The following is a 20,420-nucleotide window of genomic DNA, read 5'->3' on the forward strand; positions in this document are numbered from 1 at the left end:
GGGTTAAGTCTGTTTGCCATTGATGTGCAAAGAAATCTTTCAAAAAGTAATTAATTTACAGGAATTTCACTGTCTCCCAAACACACACACACACACACACACACACAGACAGTCATGCACACAGCTGGACACATCCATGCTGATAAGTCTGTCTATACATCTCTGCTTTCACTGTTCTGTGCTTACTCTCCCATGTGGTAGATGCTAGGAGCCCACAATCATTCTTCACAAATCACTGTCACCCTCTGCAGCAGAGGGGTTGTCTTTCACCCTGCAGCAGGAGAGGTTGAGGACACAAGGTGCAGTAAAAAACTAAGAAAGTAAACTTGAGTGAAAGAAGGCAAAACTCTGATCTTGGAGCAAATGTGCGTGTTTCAAAGCAGAGCCACAAAGTTCACCTTAAAAAAAATCAATATTCTTTCATATTGCCAATTAACATTTTAAAATTATGCTATTGCAACTCTAGTCATTCCCTGTGACTGACAGAAATATCTTGTAAAGCCACATGTGAAGCTAGAAGCTCCCTCCTCTGACATACAGCTATTGTTGGATGATTTCATTACCTATCATTTATTATATATATATCTTTTAATTATTAACTGCAATAGACCCAGACTTCTAGCAGGTCCTCTGGGAAACTTCCAAGGCTTGAAGAGAAAAATTCAACGGCACCACAAAAAAAAAAAGACTAGACACTAAAAGAGCTCCATATTTTTTTTCCCCCCACTTAAAAATATTACGAAAAAAAAAAAAAAGAAAATAGAAAAATAGCGAAAAGGAGGCGGCGTAGGAGCAGCGAAGTTTTCCTTTCCATTCGCTCTCCCTCCCTTTGGCACGAGTGCCACAGCCCTGAGCGCTCCCCTGCTCTCGTCCCTGCGCTCCATCCTCTGCGCAAAGCCGGGCAGCGCGGAGCGCTCCCGCTGCTGCCGGCGGAGCGGAGCGCCCCCGCGGGGAGGGGGCACACTCCTGCCCCCCGCCTGCCCGCTCCGCGGCCGCCTTCACCGATAACCACGGGCACTTAATAGCAGCAGCCCCCGTGATGGGCTGCGGCGGGCGAGCCTCCCGCGCCCAGCCCGGGGCACTGTCCTTGCCGGCCCCACTCCCGCAGCACAAAGTTCAGCGATGCTGCGCGCCCGCGGATGGGCGAGCGGCAGGAAAAAGGCGGGGTGAGGGGGCGAGAAAAAAATAAATTAAAAAAAAACCAAACAAACCACCAGCACTAGCAATAAAAATTAAAAAAGCCCCCCCAGAAATTACAAATAAAGCAAACGCCGTGCGGGCGGGTGCGCGGCGGGGGGCACACGGCGCATGTCCGCCCGCGCCGCGCCGCGCCTCCGCCAGACGCTGCCCCCCGCCGCCAAACTCACCACCATCTTCTGCATGTGCAACATTTGCAGCCGGACACACTCCGCTCCCCGGCGATGGAGACTGCGGGAAAAATCCGCCGCGGCGGCATGGCTTGCTAAAGCGGCAGCCGCGAGAGAGGCAGGGCGCGAGCGGGAGAGGATAGCGAACAAATTCTAAAACCAAACCATCAGGAAAAAAAAAAAAAAAGAAAAAGAAAAAAAAAAGAAAAAGGAGGAAACCTCTCTTTTTCTCCCCCCTTCCCTTTTTATTTTTTTTTTTAAATTTTTTTTTCCTGGTTTTGTGTGTATCCTCCTCGCCCTCGATGCCTCTTTGAGCAGCATCCAGCGAGCGAGCGGGAGAAGGCGAGACAGAGAGGCAGAAGAGAAGATGAGGATAATTTGCAGACAGCTTGTCTTGTTGTTTTCTGGCTTTTGGGGACTAGCAATGGGAGCTTTTCCTAGCAGCGTACAAATAGGTAAGCGCTGCATTGGGCTGCGTGCGTGTGTCCAGGGGTTCAATCCTTTGCGAAGTGAGTTGGAAAGGAGGCTCTGAAGGCAGTTTTTGCAGATTTCTCCTCCAGCACCATCCCATTTCCGTGCCTGCACCAATAATCCTCGTGTTTCTGTATGTATGCTTCCGTGTGTCTGTGTGTGTAAATATTTCTGCGTGCGTTCGCATGCGGGAAGGAGGATGCTTATCTCGTGCAGAACTCCTTCCAGCCCCGGGTGTGCGCTATGGACAGGGCTGGAAGGGGATCGGGGCTGATGCCCCTTGGCTGCTTCAGCCCCCTACGACTCCCCTTGCTTTTTGCCTGACTCTCGAAGGAATGGCGAGTCCTGAGCACCAGAGGTTGCGGTAGCCGGCAGGGATGGTGGGGGGGTAAAAGGCTACACTGTCCTTCGTTGCTCTCTGTAGTTGGAAAGTTTAGGGTTTTTTAAGTGTCTCCCTATAGTCCTGTGCCCCATTCTCACCCCTTTCCCATCGCCTCCTGCTTCCCTCTCGGACGTGTTTGGGATGGGACGCAGCTATCTGAATTCTTTCCAGCTCAGCTCCATCACTGCATCATTTCTTGTGGACTTGTAAAGATGCTGCTAATAAGGCTGAGCTGCTCCCTGCCTGCACATGGCTGCAGAGGAGCAAAGTTCATTATCTTCCTCTTCAGTGCAGATTATCCTGCGCCGAGTTGGTATTCCCTTTTTTTAATCCAGAAACCATCGTTCCGCTTAATCAGCCCGCCACTTAATGTGAGAGGCTGTTGAGCAGCTGATTTACCAGTGTGTTCAGTATCAGGGAGATGGAGGCTAAACACTTTAAAAGGTCACTGTAATCATGACAAATCTGTGTATTTATGTATGAAAGGCTGAAAACCGAGAAGCCAGAAAAGAAGCGTGAATGCATCAGGGAGGTTAAAATCGATTGAGGACGGTGATTTAAAGGCAGTGGTTGTGATTATGAATACGATTAGTTCCTTATCCATTAAAGTCTTAGGACTTGCCTTACTGTGCAGCTTTGGGAGAGACAGTTGCTCGGTTTTACAAGACAGTAAGTGGCTTGCAAATGATTTACCCAGTTGCTTTTGCTTTTTGCTTTTTTTTTTTTTTTTTTTTTTTCTGTTTTTTGTAGGTGGTCTCTTCATCAGGAACACAGATCAGGAATACACTGCTTTTCGATTAGCAATCTTTCTTCATAACACCAGCCCCAATGCATCCGAAGCACCTTTTAATTTGGTTCCTCATGTAGACAACATTGAAACAGCTAACAGCTTCGCTGTAACAAATGCCTGTAAGTAAACATGCCACTGATCCCACCACCTTATGCATAAATTGCAGTGGAAAGAACAGGAAACCACATAGTTATCTTGCTTTATAAATACATCAGTAAGTCTGTCTTTGGTACAGATAGCCTTTGCAGAAGAGCAAAAGGGGCAGCAGTTCTCGTTAGTTCCTTGTTGGAGCAAAATACCCTCTCCTGCCTTCTCCTGACTAACCTGATGTGACATTTACTTTAGTAAAAAGTAAAACTGCAGTATTACTGTAGTTTCTTTCTTCCTCGTTTCTATGGAGATGAATTTTGTTGTTGTAAAGAAAAATTATGAATGTCTCAATAAGTGCATAAACCCTACACATTTTTTTGCTTCTGTGCATGCTTCTGTGCCTTGCGTGTATTTGAAAATATATGATAATGTTTGTGCTCCCAAATGCTTCTCTAATGGCTGGAAAAGAGACAGGGAAGCAGTGGTGTGCAGGATAATATATCTGAGTTGCTTGACGCTGCAGTTGATCTGGTGATGTCACTTGAGGCAGCCCTGCTCTTATATTCTAGGTTGTAAATGTCTCTTACCATTTCGTAATGCATACATCCTGTGGATATGTCTCTATACATTGGTGCCAAATCAAGTTAGTATCTGATCTACTTGATTTCACAGACCACCTCAACTGGAACAAATATTCTCATCCTACTATATATTTTATAAACACACACACACACCCACATACACACAGATGCACATACACAATGAGAGGAAGACAGAACAAGAAATGCCCTTAACAAATGAGGTAACATTTATTTTCTTTAATTTCTGTTTTTGAAAAAGTCACATATAATTAGCTGAACTAGCTACATTTCAGTCTCCCCAGGGTCCTTACCAGTGGTTAAAACATGTACTGAATATGCCTAATCTCTGAGAGGGGCAAAGCATTATTTCTATTTATTTTTGTGTATGTCTGGCTTCTTAAAAGAAATTCATGTTATTATGTAAGACAGTGGTGCACAGTGGGGCAAAGCTGTAGTAGCGTTACCACTTTGATGTTCATATTTCAGGACTCTATAGGTTTTCCTCTGTAGCTCTTAAGTTTTCAAATCCCTCCTCTTCATTCAAGAAAGAATTGCCTCTGGAAGTAGATGCTCTAAGCGACATTGCTGAGTGAGTTTAAAATAGAAACATACTGGAGAATGTCTTAGTGTTCATCATGCCTTTAAAATATGTGCTGTATTTCTCTTCACTTTCTCACTGTGGCACTTTTTAGTATGTCAACATACAATATGCCGTGCAGTTCTCATGAATAATTTATTGCATGATTGCTAAATTTATTTATACAAGTCTTTGCTACTTCAAGTTTCAGATGACCTTGCCACCTTGTTTAAGAGGAAGAGCTTCTGAGCTGCCAAAATGGCTCCATTCATTTTATGCAGGAAGTAGTGATGTCCCGTAAAGCATGAATTCTGTATTAAGCAATGTATAATTTGTGTTTAGCCTGGAAATCAGTATCAAATTCCATAAGGTAGGAAGATTTCAAAAGATGCTTTGAAACTGGAAGGAATCAGGTCTGTGCAGGTGTAGTACATTGAGAAAATACTACAGTTCATGTCAACTTTTACAAGCACTGATAGTTATTCCATGGAGACCAATGACACAGCAGCATTTTTGAACTTAAATTTTTGGTAAATGGGATGGGACTAAAATTTTTGTGTACTAAAATCAGTAATTTCAGGTGCAGTCAATTAATCTAGATTCTCTATGCATCTCATTTTGACAATTTCTCAGTCTATTGCTACATTTTGGATTAAGGATATTGCTTAGTCTTTCCCTTTGAATGTTAGTGAACTAATTCTAATTTGCACAAATTTAAAATTGTCTGAAATTGGACCACTTTTCTGTGTAAAACGAAACACCTTAAATTCAAAAAGTGTTTTCCCAAACCTTTGTTCATTTACACTATTTGCAGCAGATTCTTCTCTCATTCCAACCACCTTGTGCTATTTTTGCCTTATATTTAACTTAGGAACACCTCTCCCATTATGTTTGCTGTCATTTATAGAAATAGTGATTCATAACCTGATCCTTTTTTTTCCTCTTTAAGCTGAACCCAGTTTCGGTTCCAAAGTATTTAATAGCTTTAGAAATGATGAATCCTTGTAGTATGGGGGGGAGGCAGAGAAGAAAGGAAAAATTAAATTTATATGCTTATGTGTGTGTATGCTCATAAAATTCTGTATATCCGTATTAAATAGAAGTAATTCTAAAGGCCTTATTTATGTTTCTACTTGCCACTTAAACACACATGTATTTTTGCATTAGTCCAAGTTTATATTTATTTCATATTTTACAATCTTGTGCCAATAATCTGACTACTTCTTCTTTTTAAAAACATTTTATTACTGAAGAATATTTTTTTAAACAACAGATATTCTCCTAATGAAATGTAGGCAAACCGACTGACAACTGAATGAACATATCTCATGTTCCTTAAGCTAAATGTGAGCAGAGTCCTGCAAAAATCAATTGTGTGATAGCTGGAGGACACTGGCTTCCATGTGATTGAATTTCCTGGCTTGACAGAGGCTTCTAAAGCGCAGATGTGTGAGTTTTTCTAACCTAATTAAAGAAACCCTCACCATCAGCTCTGAATTAAGTGATTTCATAGTAATACGAAATGAAAACTCTTTGCTGAACCGCTGTGAAACAGTGGGTTTGGACTTTGCTATTGCATAGAAATTACTCAGAGCACATGTCCACAAACATACAGTACAAAAGCCTGAGAGCTGCTGGACTGAGATGAATATTCATGTGAGTTCAAGCATAAAGCTCTGAGATATTACCAGTTTCCTCTAGTTCTGTTTCCATTTGCTGCAGAGGTTACTGTGAAGATTCAGGGCCTTACCCCTTGCATGTGTCAGGGGCAGTAGACAGATTATTCCAAAAGACTGTGGATGGCATACTAGCAGGTAACTCACTGCAACACTGGCAAAACTTTAATGGTTTTTTTTTTCTTTTCACTAGGTAAAAAACATACATCAAAATATTCACCCAGGAGTACTTTTGGAACTGGAAACATTTTGTGTGTTCAATGTCATGGCTAATTTCCAATGGTTGTTTTATACATTTTTGTTTTCTTCAAACAGGCCTAGAACATTAGTATTTTTATTTTAAATCTTGAATGCATATGAAACAGGTTGCCTTAGCAGATAGAATCTGTTGTGAATTATCAAAATTGATCTGATCTATATCACTTTGGAGATTTCAGTCCTTTTTCTTTTTCCTTCAAATTTGCCTGTTTTATTTAAACTCTGTTCATTTCTTTTGCACTGCATACATTATTCAGAGAATCCCTCTTACTGACAGAGCTGAAATTATTCAAAAACATGAATAGTACAAGATTCTTACTCATCAGAACACAATACACCAGGGCTGAAACATTTGTCTATTGGCATACATTGGTTTGCCACTTAGAAGCAGGAAATACTGCTCATGATTAGAAATATACCTGCATTCAGTTTGATTTCAGATGTTGGAGCAATACATTGATTTTTTGGAGAGGATTGTATATATTTATTCTTTAGCTGAATGCAAAATAATTTTCTTTCCTCTGTGCTCCATCTATATAGTACATTAGTATATCTCAGCAGTGCAGTCAACATTAAACATGCTTGAGTACTTATGAGAGGTAGTGCTACGATTTTACAAATAACTATTTGCCTTTCAACTCTTGTCTTGTGGTTGAGAAGTTTTCTGTTGAAATTTGAAGAATCCTTTATCTACAGCAGCTTGCAGTTCTTGCACAGAATTAGGCTAAAGGGGATGAAGTGAGATTGATTCCAGTCTTTCATTAGTGTTTTATACTAAAAGTAAAGCTTTTCTCTTTGTTTGACTTCATGCGTACTCTGAGATGAATATATACCTAATAAGCGTAATTTAGGGAAAACGAGACACTTCCTTCCTCTTTTGCACAGTTCCGTTCTTACTAGATTTTAATCCCAGTAGAATCAAACGTCCCAAAGCATAATCCTGTTTATGTGCCACATGGATGAGAGGAAAAGCTACTGGAATTAAAATTTTTGCATCTTGGAATAACTTTCCTCTTTCTCCAGGAGTTAGTGTCTTTGACTCTTGTGCCCTCTAGATTTATGTGGAATTGATGACCTGAAATTGGAGGGCCTGATTCTCCCACATTTGGGAATGCATTTTCTGGGGAGGATCTGCTGAGGTCAGAGGCAGCCCTGAGGTCAGACAGGAGCCTCCCTTGTCACCTTCACCTCTCTGTGTGTTTGTCTCTGGGCTTGTGCTCCTGAGGGGAGAAGCAATGTCATCTTGGAGTTAACTTTCTGCTGAGAACTCCAGAAAGCTGAGGAAATAGACTCACACATAGTATTGCCCTTATATTGTGACTATCTGTCATTTTACCTACAGGAGTTTCAACTTTTGATTTCCACAGCTGCATCATAATGGGATTTTCATTAAATTTGGTTATTAATTCTGCTTTATAATTACAACTCAATTTAGCAATAGAAGCGTAACCTTGGTTGAATAATCAGTGTCATTTAAAAACATGATGTTCTTTATTTAGAAAGTGAGGTTTCATACAGCTGAATGGTGTTTTGCTATCAAGAGCAGAGCAGTATTCCCAAGTATGCAGTTTGGAGTGTGTTGGGAGTTATCATACAGTCAGGTTCTAACTGCAAAAGCAAATAGTGTACCAGTTGGCTAGAAAGATGGAACTGGATTAAATTTTACCCTTCTAAGATGGGCTCGATTACAAAAATCCCTTTGAAGTGAGTGTTTTGCTTTAATACGTAGAATTTATCTCATGCTAGACTCCAATTACTGAAAACAATTTCTCTTAACATTTTTTATTATTAGCACTTGCTGATGGAATCAAAGAACATGTGTGTACTTGGATGTCATCTGCCATAAGAAGGATTCTTTATATTCTTTAGAAATAAGAACATATATATTCAAAGATTTTCATGGCCCTAAATGTGATACTTGTAAATAGCCGTACAACAGAGAGAAGATCAACTGTCAATATCTCAAATCCATCAGAGTCTAGTTTTAATTTTCAGGTTTATTGTTGGGAAAACAAATGATGGGCCTTCACTGACATACAGTCAGATTTCTACCCTGGAAATCCAGAACATTCATCTCCCTGGCATTTGTCCTAGCATGTTACTGGACTGACTAAAACTTTAAACTCAAAAGCTTTATAGTAGCCTATAGAAATAATTTATTGTTTATTTTAGAGGATTAATAAGAATGACTGTGTTCCTTCATTCCTTTTGCAGAAGGCAGAGCAGTGCAGTACTTCTTGTGTAGGACAAAGCACTTATAACAAGTAAATTAAATTGATTAACTTCAGCTTTATCATTGTGATCTAAGTTTGTATGCTAGTCAAAATAAGTCATGCATTTCATTTTTAGCTCTTGATTGATTTGAGACTTGCTTGTTCATGAGAGGGGAAGACGTCTGCTTTGATTTCTTAACAGTTTTAGATCCTCCAATGAATTGTGCAGTTCCAGATTGTGAGCAGGTGAAGTTCTTTGGATTTAAATATGTATGACCAAATAATAATTTCTCATAGTTCCTATTCCTTAATATATGACTGATTTAAGGGTACGAGATCTGTGCTTGTGCAAAAGTGAAGATGTCCCTATGGTTGCACCACTGTAACTGTAGGGAAAAGTTGGCCTGTTCTCTAGATTTCCATTTTCTCTAGATTTCCATTCCTCTGGGCACTTAGCTTGAGGCAAAGATTTTGGATTAGTACAGCGCCAAGTCCACTTCTGCAACTGAGGTGGGCACACCGAAGTTATGTTGTAGGACGCAAAGTCAAACTAGATAATTTATTCACATGTAAATCAAAAATTGTTCTGAATTTTGGAAAATAAATTTACTCAAAAGTATCTGATCACAGTGTCTTGTTTTGAAATTTCGGCGTTGCTTTACTTTTAATAATTTTCTCAGATGTTTTAACATCTTCCTCTCTCTAGTTTAGGTTCTTACATAGATTTTTGGTTGTTGCTATGGTTTGCAGAGATCCTACTGGCTTGTATCAATGTTGATGTGGATTCAGTTGTTTGTCAATGCAGCTATATCTTGAGTTCTGTCAAAAATTCTGTATTAGTGATGTCTGCTTTCAGGCACGCAAGTTCAAATAGAAAGGCTACCCTACATTTGGCACTCAGAGACATTCTAGTATTTTCCAGAGTCCTTAGCAGCACCTGCCTTCCTCTTGGGAAGAGTTTATGGCTGAGCACTTGGGAAAATCTGTCCTCCTCTGTGCAATAATGCATGGGGCAAGTGTCTTCTGTTGGTGCTGCTGCTTCCTTGTGAGGACTGTGTTTCTTCCCTACTCTTTTTCCCATAGTCCAGATGAAGTCTGCCTGACTTGTACAAATAATTGCAGGTTCCATGTGGTGAAAAGATGGAACCAGAGTGACGCATACCCATCACTCTTGTCCTGGCAACGCACTGGAAAGACCCAGCTCCTCCTTCCTCTTCTCCAGTTCCTCCAGAGCTGGCTATAGCTAAGGTTTATGTTGGACTCAACTGGAAATACCCAGATACTTACAAGAAAGCTACTGTAATGGCTGGATTTTCACCAGCTATGCTAGCATTAACAAACTCCAATGCAAACACTTGCCCTTGTTCTGCAGTTTTTTTTTCCCCCAGACAGAGCTGTTTGTGATTTAAATACGGGCTCAACCTGGGCAGTGATTGCAGTTTGGAACCTCTTAAAAAGAAGGAGTAGTAGGAATCCACTTTATTTGCAAGGGGAGTATGTTCTCATTTTTCATCTCATAGCTCAAATTTTTAAACTTACTAAATTGCTTAACTCCTGTTATTTTTAAAAACCAAAATGTTTAGCAATTGGACCCCTGGTACATAATTGCCTGTTTACAAAGAAAGTCAGTAGTGTTACTGTTTTCTTGTGTTCCACAGGCTACTTCAGTGTTGTATTTATATGCATCAATTGTTCCTGAAGCATGCAGGCTTGTGCAGAACCTTTCACTATATTCATGACCAACATGTAGTTGTTTTTTTCCTGTAAATACAAATAAAGCCCAAGAGAAAGAAAAGGTACTTACACTTTTCACTAGATTATTTATTAGACTATTTGTGGGCAAAGGCTTTAAACACATTTTGAAGGTGTATTAAAATACATAATTATTTATCTACTCATAGCAGCTCTCTTTTTCTCGCTTTCAGACCCTCTATGGGGTAGATCCTGTGCCATGTCTGCATGCACACTCTTCCAGTTTCTTCTGTGGTGTATTTTCATCATGAACTTTTAAACCCGTTAAAATGCAACTTCATTTTTTATTTGCTTCATTTTTTTATTTTTGATTTTATGTCCTTGATGTAAAGTTCAGATATGCCTAGTGAATATCTATAAAATTTTAGGAAAGTTCACAGGTGGAGAGTTAATTGCTGAAAAGAATTGAGACCCTTATGCTTTGCTTGCCACAGTTTTCAAGGATATGGAATTTTCATCTTCACTTTGTGGTGCAAAAGATGATACATTATGTTAATATTAGAAATTATCATGCAAAATAATTAGGAATTATTATAAAAATAATCAGTTTTTGTTAATTTCTTTCTCAGACATACTTTATGCTTCATTTTTGATTATCATCAAGGTCCCCTTCCAACCCAAACCATTCCATGATTTCCTTTTATTAGAGACTTCACTGATGTCACCATGTCAGGATCAGATCTGTTTTCACAGTGGGAAAAGCTATTCATGTAATAGATATGCAAGGTAAAAACAGCAGAAAGAGAGGAAATTCTTGTAGAAAAGAAAGCACAAAATATAGTGTATTATTTGTCCCCAAAAGCTTCCTGTGCTACTTTAATATTCCTGATGTTCAGTAGAGGTGTTTCACGCTACTTGCTAGTGTAAGATATGGATCTGGATGATGCTGTATTAAGGTCTGGAAAACACTGAGTACAAAGGAGAAAGATTTTATCCAACACAGATGCTTCATGTAAAGTTCTGGAAAGAAAGTTATAATAATTTGTAAGTAGCACGTGGCTATCAATAAATGGAGCTCTCTGTTCTCTCACCTAAGTTGATGGGGTGAAAAGGGAAGAAGGTTTTACAGACTGTCAGACTCAGCAGAGTAGTGTAGGATCTTCTTTCAGTGATATCCTCCAGGTTTTCTGTATGGATCTATCCTGGAGAGGTTTGCTAATAAACGCCTTCAGCCTTGGTGATTTCCTTTCGTTTAAATTGAGAAGAGTGTTTAAGAGTGGACTTTTCAAAAACACTGCAGCTGGAAGGATAATTTCCTTCAAAAATCAATAGTCATGGGCTGACTCAGGAGTTTTTCTCACTTCCCCTCCAAGTAGAAAGCAGAAGCCAAGTAAAAAGCTGGGGTTTGGGGCTGTTTGCACACCCTGCTAACACTCTCTGTATCTAGCTGTTTGTGTGGCTTCCAGTTTAGAGCTGGTGTGGGGTTTTTTCTTTCTCAGGTCCTTTGTTTAAAAATCAGTTCTTTGGTCAGCTTCTCTCAGGTGGCAAAAGCAGCAGAGTAATACTGTATTATATGTTATTTTACAGATTAATTAATAAGCAGAGTTGCTTTCTGGAGGCACAAAGATTCTAGAAAAAGAGCATAAGAGGTGTAGAGGTGTATTTTGAGGACCTTCACTGGCATTTGCTGCAGGATTACATAGATCCCATCAAAGTGTGTGTCTGGAAGGTCAGGTGTGGTGCCAAACGGAAGTGATCCAAGTTAGAAGTCCTTACAGATGAGGCAGGAAGGATGTGAGAGCAGTCTGGGGGAGGAAATGTTGACTGATGGCTACGAGCATCATTGCTTCAACAAAGAAAAAGTAAAGGTCACCAAGTGAGTGGGAGTGTGGATATTATGCAATAATGTCCACGGATTAAGGCTAGGTGGGACCATTTTGGTCACTCAGTGGGACCCTCAAGTTGCTTGTCAGCCAGCCTCAATAGCTTTATCCAGCCTGTAATTTATTTTTTTCCTGAATAACTCCATTCTTGACTTGAAGACAGAAAAAAAAATCTCAGGTAAATTGTCATGTCATCAACACTTCACTGGGATATGTCACCCAATGTCTTTATCTGTGTTGATTGTAGGAGCCATAAAGAGTAGGAAATTAAAAAGTCTACTGCATTTATTGTTGGTTTTTACTTCAGAGGGATACCGTAATCAGCATGATTTTCATCCAGGTCAGAGTTGTGCAGATCCCAGAGCCCCTGAGGTTTGTTCTGGATGGTTGGAACTGTGTCTTGCCAGCACAGAAAGGTGGCTTGGGACACCTTCAGCATTGTTTAGGTACGGCAAAACATGTAAGGACTTACTGGGGCCTTTTTCAAGTTCCCTTGAAAAATGCTTAGGGTGGACACAAATGGTAGGGTTTTTTCCCTCTCATGAGAAAAAAACATCTAACCCCAGCAGGGACTGTGGCTTGAAGCAACAGTAATATAAGCTTGGTAAATGTGTTTCAAGACCATTGAGTACATTTTTGCTAACAAATGTATGCTAATCCCCATTATTTGTATTCACAGACTCATCTACCTACAAATGCAACTTAATGGTCATATATGTTACACATATTTCACTTTTTATGAGCCACAGAGGATGTGAATCTATTACTGCTTTCACCTGGAGGCTTTGGGCTGTTAGCTTAAGATATCAAGAGTTATGAATTTAGCTTTGGAAATCCCTAGCTTCATCTGCTTTGTGTGTCAGATGAGATTGCAACCTGAACACAAACATGATGATGAATGAGATTTAAAACACAAAAATATTTGCAGAAAGCAAAAGACTGAATAAAGGAATACAAGAAGTGCTCCCATAGCTGTCTTTGATGATCTGTTGCAGTGTTCTGAATAGCAGATGTATATGGAAAGAATAAAAAAGGACAAACGCTTTTTCCTAACACTATTAAGTCACTAAAACAGGGACAACTAGTAACAGAAGACCTCAACAATTAATTATTGTTGCAGTAATAGCTGTATTTACAATGTTCTGTTTACTCTGTCCATTAAATGCTTTACTTAAATTAGTTATTATTCAGTTATTATTGAAATCAGCTGGAAAATGTAAAAGTCTTTTCTGATAACTCAGAAAAAGAACAGGCACAGTTAATGCAAATGCATGTGTGCAGCAGATGATCGACAAGGTTTCAGCAGGTGCTGTGTGAGATGATCTGGAGCCCAGGTGGGAGGTGGTGATTCTTCAGGCACCTTTGCAGACTCAGAAATCAGAGATTACCCAGAGTAAGGACTTTAATTTAGAGTTTGAGATGTTGCCCCTGAAGTTTTCTTTGCCCTCTGTGGATGCCCAGCTGGGTGGGAGAAGGGCTTCAAGATACATCAGGAGCTGTGTATTAAGGAAACACCATTATTTGTTGTTGGAGAAAGAGGATTCAAAGAGCAGAGAACAGACTGACATGGAGCACTACTTGTTGCATGGGAAATTTTTGCTTCTGAAAACAGGTGGAAGGTGTGGCTGGTGCTTGTGAACCAGGCATTATAGCTGGTGTGAGCTGACATGACTTTACAAAGCTTTAAGGTGAACATTTGGTTGTGCCAAGCTGAAAACTTAGTACAGAGGGGGAAGTAAAACCTAGACCAGATGTCCAGTGAAGCACAGGAGGAGTTATGGAATAGCAAAAAACTAAAAAGAAAATTCTGTTTGCTTCCATCAGCTATCATCTTCTCTCTTCTCCTGGTTTTTATTGTTACATGCCCCAGCTTTACATGACAAAATGGGAGCAGTGTTCAAGAAGCACCACCAGTGGTAGCAGATGACGTGGTGCTTCCCATGCTCTGCACCACTGAAGAGGATCCAGGCATCCCAGAACCAAAGTCATAATGTCCCAATCCTACCCCACAGCTAGGGAAAGGCTGTTGTGGCTTCTGGGCTCAGCATCAAAAGCCACAGCAGCCTATTTGCTCCTGTAATGTATTGATTGCAGATAGCTGTCAGCTTAACTACTGCAGGGAAAGGAAGGAAAGGGAAAGAATATAAAACATTTGATTCTTGGTCACAAACAAAAAAAGAAATTGCATCCTTATATGACCTCAGAAAAACTCTGCCTGTTCCATCTCTGCACCACTTACTTACTTCTTCTGTCTTACTCCCCCAAGTCAGACTTGGACTTCAACGTGTTCAACACTTTGAGGGAGTGGTGGTGCTGTACCACAAAAAACAGTTCATGCAGATGAATTGGATTGCTTCCCGCCATTTTTTTCTGGGTCTCTACAGATGTTGAAGGACTACTGTTTTTTTAATTTCCTGATGAAAGGACCAGAAAGCCCATCATTCTTTTGGTTACTGTTTATGATGGGAATCTCTTGTTCTACAGAACAGCTGGCAGGAACCAGAGATTCACAACTTAATCATGTTTTCTTTGTCAGCCTTTCACATACTATGCTAAATGGGAGACTAGCAGAAATTCCTTTGAGCAATTACAGTAATAGGATAATAATAATTTTTGCAGTTCCTTGCCCTTATATAGGGTCTGTGAAATGAAAATGAGATCCAGCATAATGTTACCCATTTGAAAAGGTGTGGATATCCCCTTTCAGGAGCATCAACTTGAGAAAAACTGCTCTCCAGGGCCTCACCTTCCTGCTACCTTGTATTTTATATGGTAAAGCAGGGCTGTACTGCCACCTTCATATTCATGTCTGTGAGCAATTGACTGCACAAATGAAGTCATGAAAGAGAATGTGAATGAGAGGATCGGCACCATGAAGAAGTTTTTTTTTCCTCTTGTGCCTATAAAAGAAGTTTTTTTTTCCTCTTGTGCTGATAAAAGACAGGACAACATTAAAGGATAATCTCTCTGGTTCAGAGGGAGCATGCTTACATAAAATAGTTTCCTTTCTTGACTACACATCATGTAGGTCTTAGAAGTACTAGTTAGGAGAGTGAAGTGTGTGCCACCAGAAATGTAACACACTGGTATAGTTTTAAACCTGTTGATTTCTTAAAAGATGTTTATTACAATAATGTACTGCCTTCCTGTCTGGGAAAGTATTGTCTGCAAACTGTTGGATTATTGGCACAGTAAGTTAGCAGTTTCTGTCTACTGAAATAAAATCCCTCAGGGCCTTTTCTTGGCCTCAATAAAAGTGTTTCACATTTAACTAAAATTATAAGGTACAATGTCAAGCTTTCAAAACTTTGTACCTATTGTTAGTGCTGTGATGATGATAAGTTCCATACAGTATGTGAAGGAATAAAGTGGTGCTATAGTTTTTTCACTGAGTCAAAAATGGAAAAGTCATTAAAATCCTAAGGTTCAGGTTTTATTTTTTTAACTTGTTGATATAGATTTTCCACACTGAGAATAATGAACAATTCCACATTTTAGTGGGAACCTGCCCCTTTTTCCACCTCTCAGCAGACAGAAATGGAAGCATTCAAAACAAGCCAGGAGCAAAGCAGACTATCTCCCTGCATCTGTAGCATGGGTGACTGAAAGAATTCATTGTCACTTCCATTAATGTGTCTGTCCTGATGCTTAACTTCAGGAGAGAAAATAATGCCTCAGACTTCCTAAAATCCAGGATGTACCACAGTTCTGCTCCCTGCACAACCAGTTGTTAGCCATAGCAGACCTCCATTGAGGGCAGCTTGGATGTGGCCATTCCTGGTGCCGCACTGGATGAAATGCTTTTACCCCAATACTTCTCACTCTCTTCTCTTCATCCTCACCAAACAGGTGTTTTGGTCCCTGATGTCTGTTTGGCTGTAATCCCCTGGAAATTGGAACACCCTACAGTGGTCCCAAAGGATTGCAGCAGAGGTTTGCTGGAGTAGCTCGTTTCCACCACGCCTGCGTTTACCCAGCTAATTCTATCTCCTTTTGGCTTTGTGAAGGACATGAGGAGAGTAGAAGATGGTGACCCTATCCTTATTTGGGCCTTTTACTCTTGCATTTCATCCAGTACAGCCTCTATGCAGATTAGTTTTCGGAGCTTGGACTTTTTATTTAGGATTGTAACTTGTTTTCCAAATTATGAACTTGGTTGACAGTGTTTGTACCCAAAAAAGGAGGTTTGGGATAATAGGAACTAGTCACTGAGGCTACACTAGAGAATTTTGGGCTGGCATCTCAGCTTGAGCTGCAGATACATGCAGAAACATCTTACTTGGTTTCTTCCATCTGTATGCAGATAAAGCTTTATAAAACATTTAAATACCTATAAAATGCTGTATTTTGGCTTTATGTGGAGAACTGTAAACCTTTAGGAGATGCTTTTCAGGAAGAGACTTTAAGGTACTTGAAGCATTGCATATCCTGGCTAAATTCCACTACCCTGTTGGAAGCCTGTATGGGAGTTATTTTACTTAGACCAAGTTGTTAATTTCTGGTTGAAACTGTTGCCCAGAAGTCTGTGTAAATGTGTATAGCTGATGAGAGCTGTCCTTCTGTGCATATATTTTTGTACTACTTTCAGCCACTTCAATGATCGAAATACTAAATCTAGCACTCAGACAGTTTTTGGATTTATGCCAGTCCCTGAAGGACTTTGGCTTACAGTTATTCACATAGGTAGTTTTGAAAATTTATGACAGAAATAATAACTCTGTGGTAATACTCATCCAATTGCTTATTTAGAGCACCCAGTGTGAGAATAAAAAACCAGCAGCTAGAAATTCCTGGGGCAAAGCTTTGGCTCAGTGATCTGCTGTCCCTTACAGGATGGGGACACCAGAGACATTGCAGGGACTTAAGGCAGTTTTCAGAATTTGTAGAGATGTAAAACCAAAGTGAAATTTGTCCCAGCAACAAATGTATATATAACTGTATATTTAACTGTATTTTTAACTGTATTTTAGGTGCTGTCCTTATCTATTTCAGCTTAATCATTGTTTTATAATATTCAGGAATGTCCACATGCGTTGTAGAAGCATTTGGTGAGTCACCTCTGTCCCGCTCCACATGCTGCTCATGGGATGACAGTGATTTTCAGCAGCTTGTTCTGCCCCTCTTGCTCCTGGGTCATTGTCTGTGGTGTTGCACATGGCAGATCTCTTGGGTTTAGGCAGTAACAAGGAAAAACAAGAATAGGCAGCAGGAGATGAGTGGAGTCAAGTCCCAGTGAGCTGCCTGATGTGGTGTTGCCCCTCCTTCTTCCTTCCCTCTTGGGCCATCACATCCACCAAGCTTCGTGAAAGGAACCTGCTAACTATCAGGGATGATTTTTAGATATATATATATATATATATATATATTTTTTTTTTTTTTTTTTCTTCTTTTTGTTGTACCCATGTGTGTTTTCTGAGTTCTTTGGTCAAAAAGACCAACTGTGATCTGAAGGAAAGTCCTTCTGCAGAGGGGGCAGGACATGTCCTTCTAACATGCATGTCTTTGTAAGGAGAGGATTAGTGATGTGATGAAGCGTGAGCAAGGGATGTGAGCATTCAGGTGTGATCTTTCAGATATGCTTGGGATGATAGTTTAGCTTTGATGTTCGTTTTTTGTTTGCTTTTTGGACACTGTTTCGTTTTATCTTAATTTCATAACTAGTAACCGAGAATCACCTGCATAAATTTTACAAATCTTAAAAAAAAAAAAAAAAAAAAAAAAAAAAGTGGTTGAATGTGGGCAGAGCTGGCACTTTCCATTTCAGTGAGGCACACCGGGGCAGGTGTGTTGGATGAATGCTGTTTCACGGGCCATTAGCGCCCTGCGGAGGAGCTCGCTGCCAGGGGAGATGTGTCAGTGCTGCCCGCAGGGCTGTGGCACCGCTCCCTGCGGGGTCCGTGTCCCTGCAGCCGCTGTCCCGCCTTGGGAAGGGCTGGGTACGCACTCGGGGGACACGCAGGGCTGCTTATCGGGTGGGGCAGAGGTTCAGCTGGTAGAGTTGTGCAGAAGTCGGGGGGGTTGCAGCTCTGAGAGGGTGATGGAACAAACCTGCCCTGAGCTCCAGCTGTGTGGAGCAGTGCCCACCTCTGTGTCTGCCTGCCAGGAGCTGGGCTCCAGACATGGAGCTGCCCACCTGCATCCCCGCAGGAGAGGGTGGCCGGGTAGCAGGGCTGGAGAGGGCATCAGCATTTCTTCCATAGGGGAAATAACCTTAAAATGCTCATTATCAGCTTCAGGCTTACTGCAGGCAGAGTTCTGTCAGTTGCAGCTACTAAGATGAATATAAGTGACTGCAAAAATAGGAGATTTCAGAGGGAAACTTTCAGACTTTTTAATAAGCAAAATAACTGCTTGTTTGTATACCTTGAAATTATGTGGGTTTTCTTCTTGCTCTTCAGGGTTAATACACTGTGGCCGTGTCATAAGAGCGTGTCTGCTAAGTGTTTCTAGCAAGGAAATGAAATGCTGCCAGAGACCTGGAGATCTGCATACCTTGCTTTTAACACAGAGCGACAGCTTTGAATCACACATTGTGCCACTGCACAGCCAGGATTGTAAATATTGAATTTTAATTATCAGGTATATTCATAATTCATTAATAGGAGGTAGACAAGTAGACTGGGCTGGCTTTGCAGCGCAAGAAAGATAAATGGAAGATGGTGCATAGGTAAGAGATGCTGGAGTAGAGTGTGTAGAATTTTTCTTTCCTCCATTTTGTCTTGCTGCAGCTATTTTTCTTGAACTCTCAAAGTCATTCCAGGAAGAGGGGCTGGAAATAGGACAAATGTACATTCATCACAAATGTTCAGAATTCTGAAACAAAGCTTTAAGTACAATGTGAGCTGTTAAATGCAAAAGCTACAGGATCAGCCATGATGTTATATATGCTCTGTGCCAAACATTTCTCTAGTTACTTAATAGCAACCACTGAAACTTCGGATGTATTAAATGAAATAATTCTTAACCATGTCCATTGCATTTGTTCTTGAATATATAAATCCAACTGACTTAATGATAAATATTAAGGAATTGCTTATCAGATTGGGTGGTAGGATAGATGATATGTTAGTGATTTAATGACATAAAACCGTGTTTAGGTAATGAACTTTTCACAGTCCTTCTCTTGTTAACATACAATCACCAGCTTCAACAGTGTTTTTTGAGGCTAAATTAAAAGTAGCATGTGAGACATGATATATATTCAGTATATCACATACTCAGCTGTAACTTGAGTCTAGATAGCAAAGCACACGATTGCCTAACCATCAGGCTGGCTTTGGAGAAGTAATCAGATATAAGAAAATGATGAGCACATAATTTTAGATCATTAGAGGTAATTATTATAACTAGGAATGCTTTTAACCTAAAGGTGAATAAATGGCAACTCTGCAGTATATATGTCCATGGCTTGAATTACCATTTTAAATGAAAGATGTAGTGGAAGATAGAAAATAGAAATTCTTTGTTTGTTCATAATATTCTTATTTCTTGTGGAAGTGTCTTGGGACGCTTAGGATGGAAATGACATTTAATACAATGTACTATTTGTGTGGAGGCTTAGTGTCAGATATATGTTACCTTGCTCCTAAATGGGGTGGCTCTTTGACTGTCTTGGTCAGGACTTGTCTGGGAAGCTCCATGACCTCTACTAGTCCCCACACGTGGGTCTTGGGAAAGTCTAGGGGAGCACAAAATTTCAGGGGAACTAACTTGTTTTACTCTACATGATGCAGTTCAGTTGGGAACATAATTCATAGATTTTGAATGAAAACTTGTAATTTTTAAAAGTCAAAAAATGCCAGATACTCCATTGCCTACTGCGAAAACACCTGCTTATAAAATGATATTCAGAAGCATACTTAAGAAGTCATGACAGGCAGGTAAAGTTCGCACTGCCTGGAAAAGGAGAAACAAAACCTCCATTTTTAAGAAGGGGAAAAAAGGAAGACAGTGGGAGCTAGAGACCAGCGAGTCTCACCTTGGTGGCCGGCACAGTCATGGAGCAAGTTCTCCTGCATTTACATTAGATATTAGGAAGAAATTCTTTCCTGTGAGGGTGGTGAGGCACTGGCACAGGTTGCCCAGAGAAGCTGTGGATGCCTCATTTCTGGTATTGTTCAAGGCCAGGTTTGATGGGGCTTTCAGCAACCTGGTCTAGTGGAAGGTGTCCCTGCCCATGTCAGGGGTTGGAATGAAACAGATTTTCAGGCTCCTTCCAATTTACCCAGTCTATGACTCTTTCATTTTCTGTTGATCAGGCATTTGGTGTCTTATTTCCAAGAGCACTGTTCCATCAGCCAGAAAGCTAATGGCAGATGTTGTTCTCACTTTTCTGAAAAATAGGGCTGAATATTTCTCCCAATTGAATCACCAAATGTCAAAGGCAGTTTATTTTGTCTGGAAAAAAAGGTCAGTAGGTTTTCTGCTGAAGTACATAAAT

The 20,420-nt window shown here is 40.3% G+C and overlaps 1 protein-coding gene across 4 annotated transcripts in view; it reads left to right on the top strand.

The window, feature by feature from the left end:
- Window positions 1-1,722: 1,722 nt before the first annotated feature.
- The window catches only part of GRIA4 (glutamate ionotropic receptor AMPA type subunit 4), a 215,799-nt gene continuing 197,101 nt past the window's right edge, over window positions 1,723-20,420 (top strand). For 2 of the 4 annotated variants that reach the window (XM_041417023.1, XM_041417022.1), the window contains exons 1-2: window positions 1,723-1,822; window positions 2,971-3,129. In XM_041417023.1, coding sequence (XP_041272957.1) covers window positions 1,735-1,822; window positions 2,971-3,129 — 247 coding nt within the window. In that variant the 5' untranslated portion in view covers window positions 1,723-1,734. The remainder of the gene's footprint in view (window positions 1,823-2,970; window positions 3,130-20,420) is intronic. The other 2 variants (XM_041417024.1, XM_041417025.1) reach the window with 2 other exon arrangements.

Source organism: Onychostruthus taczanowskii, unplaced genomic scaffold (genome assembly GCF_017590055.1).
Source record: "Onychostruthus taczanowskii isolate IOZ18803 unplaced genomic scaffold, ASM1759005v1 scaffold54, whole genome shotgun sequence".
Taxonomy (NCBI): Eukaryota; Metazoa; Chordata; class Aves; order Passeriformes; family Passeridae; genus Onychostruthus; species Onychostruthus taczanowskii.